At 39.3% G+C, this 10,490-nt stretch overlaps 1 protein-coding gene across 1 annotated transcript in view; it reads left to right on the top strand.

Annotated features, from left to right (window-relative positions):
• The window catches only part of TNRC6B (trinucleotide repeat containing 6B), a 74,368-nt gene that overhangs the window by 51,646 nt on the left and 12,232 nt on the right, over positions 1 to 10,490 (top strand). Inside the window, exons 10-16 of the mRNA XM_010179301.1 lie at positions 4,082 to 4,230; positions 5,395 to 5,565; positions 7,784 to 7,909; positions 8,921 to 9,052; positions 9,550 to 9,648; positions 9,893 to 10,067; positions 10,456 to 10,490. The exon at positions 10,456 to 10,490 is cut by the window's right edge and continues 124 nt beyond it. Coding sequence (XP_010177603.1) covers positions 4,082 to 4,230; positions 5,395 to 5,565; positions 7,784 to 7,909; positions 8,921 to 9,052; positions 9,550 to 9,648; positions 9,893 to 10,067; positions 10,456 to 10,490 — 887 coding nt within the window. The remainder of the gene's footprint in view (positions 1 to 4,081; positions 4,231 to 5,394; positions 5,566 to 7,783; positions 7,910 to 8,920; positions 9,053 to 9,549; positions 9,649 to 9,892; positions 10,068 to 10,455) is intronic.

The following is a 10,490-nucleotide window of genomic DNA, read 5'->3' as shown; positions in this document are numbered from 1 at the left end:
GGGAAAGAGAATCTTCCATCCTTGACTTCTTCAGTGGCTTGCCTCAGGCTATTACAAGTTACTGCTCAGTAGGACTACATTTTTTCACTTGATAACCTCACCACAAATACTACACAGTGGGATGGGCTGTGTGGAAAACTCTATTCTAAAAGAGAGTTGGAGTTAACCACTTGGGTTAATCCCATTTATTCGCCTTTGAATTTGGCATGACTTTCTTCTCTGGCAAACTAAATAGTGAACACTCACAGAAATTTTTTCTCTTGAAAGCAGATTCAGTTTTGCATTCTGTTCCTTCTCCACATTGTATCGGAATATTCATTATCATGGTATGGCAATAGAAATACCACAGGTTTCTGCCATTTGCGATGGTTTCCCTAGAAGATTCCTAAGGTATACAGTAAAAAAGAGATGATCCAAATCTGCTGTTCTGATTGTTTATTTTAGTTGTTATCCAGTCTTTGAAGGCTTAGTAAGGCTTAAAACTTGTACAGGATAGTCTTTGGTGCTTATAAAAAAGGGGAAGAGGGTTTTGGTCCTTTTTCTAGAGACTTTCTATTCAGTTTTTGATTCTTCAAAATCTTCACAAGCAGGAAGATCACCTCATATCCCTGACTAGAGAGAGATCTTCTAGTCCACATAGAGGACATTGCCACTGTACAGACACAACAGTTTTGGAGAGAAGTTTTCGTCCTATTTCCGTGACTGTCAGGAATGTCACAAAGGCCTCAGATTCCTCCCATTTACAATGTCAAAAGCCAGAGGTCTGTAGTTCTTATTCCAAAGGAAGATATATCCAAGTAGTTGTAGTATTCTCTGGTCTCATCCAAAACAGTGAATTTCCTGTGTAGATGAGGTATGCCCTGTGGGCTCCAGAGAAGTGTGTCTGGTGGTTCTGTGTCTGGAAGGGGTCCCTGTATTCACGGAGTACCTTGGCTCTGATCATCGTGGATCGTAAAACAGGTCCAGTTGTCAGTAATTCCTACTACATTGTTCTCAGTCTCCTTTTTTGAAAAGTGAGTTGCTTTTATTGCAAGGTGCTGGAGTGAGACTTTTATATACTGATCAAGTCAGGAAAGAGATGGATCAATAGCATACCTGAGGCAGATCTACTTCCTCTTTTTTAAGTTATTTTTCTGTCAAATCTCTTCAATCCAGCTTGTTGTACTTTGAAAATGAGATACAACTTTATTCCATTGAAATCTCTCCTAGTAAGTCCTGAGGAATGGAGTTTGCTACAGGAAGTAGCTTGTCAGAACCACTGAATATTTTATTTCTCCCTCCCCTCTGTTTGACAACCACTCATGTGGTTCTTTTTTTTAATGTATCAGTTGCAACCTCTGCAAATTACAAGTTCTCAAATCACCTGTAAAGACTGGGAAAATACTATCTAAGTCCTATTGATTCAAATGCAATTCATGCAGGTGTCCGTTGCAAAAGAGCCAACAAAGCCATAACCTGATTTAGCATTCAGGTACAACATCTCGGTACCTAAGCACGTATTTGCTCAGTAGTCTTGGATGATGTAAATTTATGGTAAAGGTATAAAGCCAGTATCTTTGAAGTGTTTTCATTTTCATGGTCAAGCAGAAAACATGTTTCAAATGTGTTTTCTTTCTATTTGGGTTACCCCACTGGATGAATGTATTTTCACCATGTTTATTCTCTTAATTTGCAAACGTTTTCAGTAATTTTGCTCAACAGCAGTTTCTGTATCCTATCTCCCAGTGCGGGATCACATTATATAATTTTGTTTATATAGAATTCAGGATTGGGTTTTTTTCCCTTTTAAACTGTGTGCTTGTGATGGGGGAGATCTGCTTAATAGGGTTTTTTTACCCCTCACGAGTGCAGGAATGGCATCTTCCAAGCTCTTGTTTAATTTTGGATTTTTCACAGTGTTTCTCACAGCTGTTAATTGTGGGAAAAATCCTGGAACTGATGGAGTGTCTTCTTTAATGAAGGTGGCTGGACTTTTCACTTGTACTATATTTCTGCATGTAGAGGTTTTGAGACTTCATATTTATTCATGCACAAGTGTTCTTGTCTACTGCAGAGGCTAAAATTCAGACTTCTCAGATTTTAATGGTCGCCATGTACTGTGTAAGGTAAAGCTGCTCTTCAGCCACCTGCATTGTTGATGGCTTTTGTTGGCAAGTGCAAAAGACAGACTCACACAACAGGTTTTAGGGTTGCATTAGAATTTTCTGTGAATGGAATAAATGAATGCCATCATCTCTCTTAGCAAGGCCTTGTTTATATTGAAGTTTAAGAGCTGCCTCAGCACTTAGTGGCATGCGTATCTACGCTTGAAGCCTTTCAAGGTGCTATTTAATGCTCTCCGTGTGATTTAGCAAGCTGTTTTACAAGGCATCATTCAGTAATGTTTGAGGAGTCGATTGGATCATCGGGATAACTGAAGAGACAAAAGGGTGTTTCTGCAGCTTAGTCATCTCGTGTTGGCATTGACCCAGTTTCATTTTGGATAGTGATGCAATTCTGTCTCGCTTTCAGTTTCTTTTCAGGCAGCTCATGGACAGGACTTCCTGTCTAGAGCTAAAGCATGCAAGCCTTTTGGTACTGCATTGCTGGCTTTGTGCGTAGTGGTTCAATGTAGATATTGGCGGGATTGAGATGAATGTGAGATTTTACGTGACTGCTTTTGCAGAGCCAGTTCTAGCTTTCTAGGATACGTCAGAAAGGGATGAGCTCATCGGGGTCAGTATGAGCCCAGTTACAAGCCAAGATATGTAAGTGATATGTCAAGTGTTTTTGTGATAAGTGATGTTGAAGGCATTTGAGAGGATGAAGCTGGATCAACTTTGAAAGTTGTGCCAGCAAGAAAAATGCATGTAATTAGGTTCTTGGCAGTAACGTACCTATAAATATTAATAGTTTGTGATTAGACATTAAGAAGAGATGCTGGCTTTGTGAAGCTTTTTTGAGGAACAGGTAAGTATTTTGAAAATATGGAAGTGATTAGCTGTCTGCTTTGTTTGATAAAGGCAGTGTCTTGTCAGTGGTAGGGTAAGACATCTATCACAAGCTTCCTTTGGAAGAGTCATAGATTTTGGTTAACTGTGGTGACAAGTTTTTTTTAAACTGTTCTTAGAAAAAGGCCATCTGTGCTACTAAAGGAAATTATTTAAAACTAAAAATACCAGTAAAGCTAATTTCTATTATGTTGTCCCTATTTTAAAATGGTGATGTTTTCCATCTACTTAACATAACAATATGCATCTGGTACCTTACAGGTGCCAAATATGACCAAAAAAAATGTTCCTTGGCAGCAGTTCAGTGTTATAAGGTAAAAAAACTTCCTTCAGTCAGCATTTGGCTGATGATAAGCTTATAGAGAAGGGTGATGTCTTGTTCACTGTGTGTGTTACAGTTTGATCATCTGTTGCTAACATCTCTTCCTCGTGTTCTGCCAGATACTCAGTAACAGTGGCAGGAGACTGTAGGGGCTATTTGAAAAGTTACTGTTATTGGTTGTGTAATCACTGGATATAGGCTGGGGGAGATTGGACGCCTGTCTGGAAGTTTCGCTATACCAGATGATCCATGGTGTTCAGGAGTGAAGGTCACATGGCTTTAGGAGCGTTGTGATCAAATTATGTGCATGGTTTTGCAGTCTGAGCAGTTCTTTCTCAATGCCAAATCCAGTAAAGGCCAAGTAGAATGTACAGAGAACTTAGATAGCGGTGTTTGTGTAGATAATGAATACCAATAAATAACAGCGTGAGTTTTGGAAGACATTGAGAGTTATGTGTAGGTTAATGTCATTGGTTGAAGTAGGCTGCTGTAAAAATGCACATATTTATATCCGTACATAAATTGTGAGAAATACTTCATATTAAACTCTCTAAACTAAATGGGCTTGTTCAGTTTTAAAAAGGAAACTTCCTTCTTTATATTTTCAACACTTCTGATAGCAACTGTAAGTATGCTAAATTGTAAGATGGATCGAATTTATACCCTGATCTTAAAGATACTTTCTTTAGCTAGGAACCTGCTGAGATGAAATGTGGTATAGATTATTGGCACTAATTTAATCTTCTTTCCCTTTATTTTTTTTTTACAGGTGGTCTCCCAGATAAGAAGTTTGAGGTAGATAAACGAGCCATGAATCTCGGGGATTTTAATGACGTGATGAGAAAGGAGCGATCTGGGTTCCGTCCACCTAATTCCAAAGACATGGGAACCACGGACAGTGGGCCTTATTTTGAGAAGGTGAGAGAAATATCTTTAGATAAATTATTATCAACCTCTGTGTTCAAGGTCCCAGGTTTTACCCTACTCCTCTGGAAGTGCTAAAAATTCAGTAACCTTGGACAAACTCAATAATAAAAGTGAGTTACGTTTGTAGAATGAATGCATATATAAAACAGAGGTGTCAGGTGTGTGTAGGCTAAATCATCTGGGGAAAATGAGGCTTTTTATTCTAGAACAGACTGCTCTTAATATGGACAGAAAGAAGTTCTTTTGTTTTTCTTGGAAGGGTGAACCACTGGTAGCAACGAAATTCATTATAGGTTTCATCACAATGATTCTTTTGGCTCCTGACTACAATCATCTACTGTAAAAAAATTGGTTTAGATCTAAGTAAACATAAGTAATCACAGTCTTCCAAATTTTTTCTGCTTTCATGTCTGTCATTTATTGGAAACACCCTTTCTAAATTCCGCAACCCCTTATGCTGTGTGTCCATGTACTGTAAGCTTCTGTATGACATCTGTTTCTCCGTGACATCTGTTGTATGTTATGGTAGTGTTTCTTTCATGTTCTTGCCTATTTGAGATAGAAGCTTTCACTGTTATTAGCAAACATTAATTGCTTCACATTATGAATTGGAGAGTGTCCAGTAGATTCAGAACGCTTTAGGTTTTTTTTAAAATACAGTTTTTCACATGTAAAATGGAAAAGAAATGTGGTTTAAAAATTCTGAAGGGGTGTTACTGTCAATGAGTTATTTTAACTCCTCCATTTTGGTATAACAGGCCAAAAACCAGTTTTGTCAACTCCCTCTGGTGGCCTCATTAATAATTACCACTAGCAGAGCTAATGCTTTCCTGAGAAATTACATTCGTAGGTGTGTGCTAACATTAGGAATTCATTCAAGGTTTCTTTGTGTCTGTAGTGGTAATAGCCAGTGTCAGAAACGAACTTCATGGGAGTTCAAAATGTATTTTTAAAAGGAAATCCTTAGGAATTTATTATCTCCTCGGACCAAAATCTTAATTGTCAAGTGGTCATTTGAGTCAGAAGTTTTGTCCTTGTAATTGCTCTTACGAATTAACTTTGCTTCTTCCTAGTCACTCACCGTCCCTCTTTCTCTCCTCTTGCGTTCTGTTGCTTCACTAACCAACTCCTGCTGTTGGCTTACTGCTGCTTCAGCTGACTTTGCCTTTCTCCAATCAAGATGGGTGCCTTGGGGATGAGGCTCCCTGCTCTCCCTTCTCCCCTTCTCCCAGCTACAAGCTGTCTCCCTCTGGTTCCACACTATCCAACGTCGGCCTTGGGGCAATCGGCTCAGGGCTCAGTCCCCAAAACTTCGCTGCTAGACAAGTAAGCAGGCCACCTTATAAGATGCATTGTTAATAAGGCTGCAACCTGGGCTTAATCCTGGTTAGTTGGTTGCTTGCATTTGTTTTCCTACTAAATAAATTAATACTGTTAATGGAAATTTCAGCTACAGCAGACCATTGAGAATCAGTCCACTTTGGTTCCAATCATCCAAATGTATTTCATCTGGTTTTGTTGGCCTCTTACTTCCTGAATCACTGTGCAGCAGCAGATAGATGTGCTTTTTGAAAGTCATGAAGTTAGTGGCAACCTTTATATTCTAATTGCTGTTTTAAAACCCAGTTAGAGGCTGTTAATTTGCCTTACCACTCCCTGTCACTGAATTTTTCCAGACTCCACCCAGTGACCATGTATGTAGAAATGTGCCTCTAAAAAATTGCAGTCGTTTTGCATTGTGCCTGTTCCCTTCTCCCATCCCTACAGCCCAAAGAAGGGATCGATATAGCAGCCTTTAAAACCTCTTGAAGTAGCAGTATTTTTGTTCTGTATATGGAGGAATGGTGGGGAAGAAAAAGTGGTTAACTGCAGTTGTTTGGAAGAATTTATGGCTGTTACGTTTTGCATTATGCTAGAAGAAAATGTTGTAGGAATACTAAGAAATGAAAGAATAGATCCTAAGTATTGCAACTGGACTAGCTTATGTAGTCACATGCCTAACATGATGGTGTTTCTTTGTGTTGTCTTTCTGTTTTTGTGTGACACAGTCAGTGTCGAACATCAGATTAAGCACAAAATTTGCAGGCACATTTTTGGATTTGGTGTGCAAAATTCTGTTGAGATTTAGAGAGGGCTGAAAGCGTAGCGGCAGCTTCAAGCCTTTCAAATTTTAGTGTAGTTAACCCTAGTCAGTTCTTTGCAGAATAAAAACTTGGGGTTTTTTGTTTATCCTCCTATGTGCTTAGTATTACATCTTGAGTTGCTTCTGAATGGGAAGGAAGTGAGAAGTGATGCTGGTGAATGAGGCAATCCATAATGCTGCCAGTATAGAAACAGGATGAGAGACTTCCCTTTTAGCAAAGGGATAGTGGAGGATGCACAGTATTACGGTAGACGGGAGGCAAAGTCTATGATATCCTGGTATATAGGAGAAGAAAAGGCTTTGAGAAGACTTAGTTTGGAATAGCGATGATTTGATGTTGGGTACAGCAGTGGTGGCGTGGAGAGAGAGAACAGAGAACGATGGCTGAGGGATGGAAAAAGTGCTGTTTAGAACCCCAGGGGCGTGAGGGTCATAGACATCCTGATGCGCAGCAGAAGATAGGAAGCTCTGAAGGTCTTGAAAAAAATGACAGAATCATGGCACACAAGGACCTCTTGGTGTATCAGCTTCAGCTTTTTTCAGAAGCAACAGCGTGCAACTGTTAGTGTAGGAGACTGTCCATAACATTTCCTGTGGCTTTTGGTGAAAGATGCTGCAAACAAAGACGGTCTGCTCAGAGGCTGAAGTAGTGAAACATAATCACGAATTTTCTTTGTTTTTTTTTTTCGTGCAGTAAGGTTTATTATTACAGAAGTTGGTTATGAAATAGTCAAATACTTCTTGTTAAAAAAAAACAACCTCAAACTGCAAGTGTTCTTGTGTTAGAAAAGCCAACGCATTTTTTTTCTCACTTGAAAATTTTTCTACTTTTCAATTTAGTGGGGGGAAAAAAAGGAAAAGAAAAACACCCCAGTCCAGAATACTGAAGTTTTTTTTAGGAAAGTTTTTAATAAAACTTTTGAATTCTAATTTCAGTTAGCGAAAGGCCTGCAGAGGAAATAAGAGGTTTATGAGTGATATCTCAGGAACTTACTCTGAAAAAGTACCTGACTTCTCTGAAATGGCAGCCCAAAATTCTCGCTGGCAGAACCCTGCCATATTTTTAAGCCAATGGAATGTTTATTTGAGCATGTTGATCGTACTCGCAAGTTTTCATTTCCCAACACGTACAGTGCAAAGTATAAAACATCAGCTTTGTTGTGTGCTTTGAAATAAGTGGATAAACGTGACTCTTCAGTGTAGAGGAGAAAGAGCCTGCATCTCGAGTGTGTAGTATAGCAGTTGTAACCCAGATAGAATATTACTGATTTAGGGCAAACATCTCAGTAATTTTAAGGGTACTCTGTTTACGACAGTTCATTGTTATTGATATGTAGTTAATAGCATAGAAATCCATTATCCTGAAAGATTCATCTTCTCACTACTGCTTTAATTTTATAGGGTGGCAATCATGGTTTGTTTGGAAACAGCACAGCACAATCGAGGGGCATGCACACACCAGTGCAGCCACTAAATCCTTCCCCCAATATCCGGGCGCAAGTGCCTCCCCAATTTCTTTCTCCCCAGGTAAGGAATTTATAGTAAATTGGTTGCTTGTGAAAAGTAGAGCTAAGCCTTCAGAGCACATCATTGAGGTTACTTATACATCTCTCTCAGTATTGGCTTGATGTTAAGATAAAAAATTAAAATTCGTAATTGAAAGTGCTTAAAACTCAGCGGGGAAGGATTATCCTTCTTTCTTATTCCAAGGCAGTTGATGGTAAATGCTTCCTACCAGTATTTTTAAACCTCAAAGTAGATTCAAGATTCTTGTGTCTTACATAGGCTTTTGTAAAGCATTTTAAAATCAATAAAAGAAGTGAAAGCTGAAGGTTTTTCTGAAGTGTGACAGGTTGTTTAATTTTTTTCAAGCATCTTGTCCTGTGCTTCCTGCCCCCCAAAACAGAGGCCTGATGAAGGGCTATATGTTACACTTACACCGCAGAGCTAAGGGTCTCCAAATGCACAAGTTGACCTTTTGCTTTGGATTTGAAGTCTTTTGAAGATTCTCTTGAATTCTACTTGTGTAACTCTCAAATAATGCAGGGAGAAACGGGAGGATTCTTCTCCACCTACTCCTGTCTTTTACTATAGCTTATTCAGCATACAAAGAGATTAACTCTTTCTGTGAGGCACTGTTTCTTTGCTCCAGTGACTGCCTGAATGCCTTTCTTTTCCCTTGTCAAGCAGTACGTTTTTAATGTGATAATGCAGTACTGTGATTACTGGCTAGCTGCGTATATATCAGCATTTTCATTTAGCGCAGTCTTTAGCAACCGATTGGTTGGGGGAGGAACCTTTGTGTCTGTGTGTCTGCATCTGCACATGTGATAGTGTATATTGTCAATCGAGTGAGGTATTCACTCTGCCCCCGTCATAGATTGTGCATGTTTAAGTGTGATGTGTTAATGAATCTGTAATGTCTTTCCCAGAACTCCATTTAAGATTGGTGTCATACCTACTCCTTTATAGAAATACTTCTACATCATCTTTTCGCATAGTGCATTTCTTGAGGATATATAACTGGTTTTCTTGCAGGTTTCGGCCTCCATGCTCAAACAGTTTCCCAACAGTGGCTTGAATCCTGGTCTTTTCAACATGACCCCCCAGCTTTCTCCACAACAGATTGCCATGCTGAGCCAGCTTCCACAGATTCCCCAGTTTCAATTAGTAAGTAGCTAGTAATCTTGTGAGATAGACTGTTTACAAGTTATCTACTGAAAGAGTTTTTGTTTGTTCTGCTGATCTTGTGTTATTTTTTGTGCAAGTATTCCCTGTTTGTTGTACAGGAAAATACAGCCCTGTCAGAGGGCAACAGATTAACTAAACAGGCCTGTGTAATTATTGTGAATGTTGCAACGGGTTAGTAATGATTCTAAGCGGTGTCATTGTACAAAAAAGGTTATTTGTTGTTTTTTAATGAAGTTTATTTCAGACTCGTAGTCATAGTGATGGCAATAAAGTACTAGTAATACTGTTGCACGATAGTAAATTTGAAAGAAGTGAAGGCTGTAGTATTCTTTTGCATTCACTGTAATTTTATTTGAGTGTGTGGAATGAGAAACAGTTTAGCTAAGTTCTGAGCAAAACATTTGACTAGCTTCTGGCAATTATTTGACTTGATGAGCTCTGTATTTTCACACTTCCCACCCCTGCTTATCTCCTAGGCATGTCAGCTCCTCCTTCAGCAGCAGCAACAGCAGCAGCAGCTGTTACAGAGCCAGAGGAAGTTATCTCAAGCTGTGCGACAACAGCAGGAGCAACAGGTGTGGCACTGTTTTTGTCAATCATACGAAGTATAAAGTGCGCTGGGAAAATGCAGTCTGCAGCAGAGGTGGTGCTGGCTTAGTAATGTCATCTGCTTTCTTCAGTTTGCACTCTCTTCAGATTGCACTCTTCAGAGAGCAGGGTCCTTTGGGTCTCTTTCAAATCACTGTTCCTTCATGTTTACTGGAATTTTGTGTTACAGTATAGGATCTATCATCCCCGTTTTTTTTCTTTCATTTGCAGATTGCTCGTATGGTGAATGCCCTCCAGCAGCAGCAGCAGAGGCAGCCTGGCATGAAGCATTCACCATCCCACCCTGTTGGGCCTAAGCCACATTTAGACAGCATGGTACCCAATCCTTTGAATGTGGGTCTCTCAGATTTACAGACCAAAGGGCAAATACCTGGATACGGTTCAGGTAAGGGCTCTGTGGAAAGAGATTTGGTGCTTTGCTTAAGAGTTGCCATATTAATATGGTAGTTGCATTACCATTTTAGCCAGTTATGTCTGTGTCCATAAGTGAGTAATTTATGTGTAAGTACTAGAGCAAAGGTTACGACAAGTGTCAACTCTTGATCAAATTGCATTATTTTTCATTACATGGGAAGAAGACAGACTTAGTAACAAAGCGTATCTTAGTGGCATACTGATCTAACAAGCTTATTTGTAAATTACATCTTGAACACTTCATTTGCTACTGTTGATTTTTATTTTTTTTGTAGCCTTATGATCACAATGACTCCCTGTTTGAAGATATTTAAAGCAAAAAGAGCAAATGACAATGGAATTTTGTTTTTGTTTCACAGGCTTTGGCTCAAGTGGCATGGATTATGGCATGGTG

Source organism: Mesitornis unicolor, unplaced genomic scaffold (genome assembly GCF_000695765.1).
Source record: "Mesitornis unicolor isolate BGI_N332 unplaced genomic scaffold, ASM69576v1 scaffold37752, whole genome shotgun sequence".
Taxonomy (NCBI): Eukaryota; Metazoa; Chordata; class Aves; order Mesitornithiformes; family Mesitornithidae; genus Mesitornis; species Mesitornis unicolor.
This window is presented reverse-complemented; position numbering and strand designations above follow the sequence as displayed.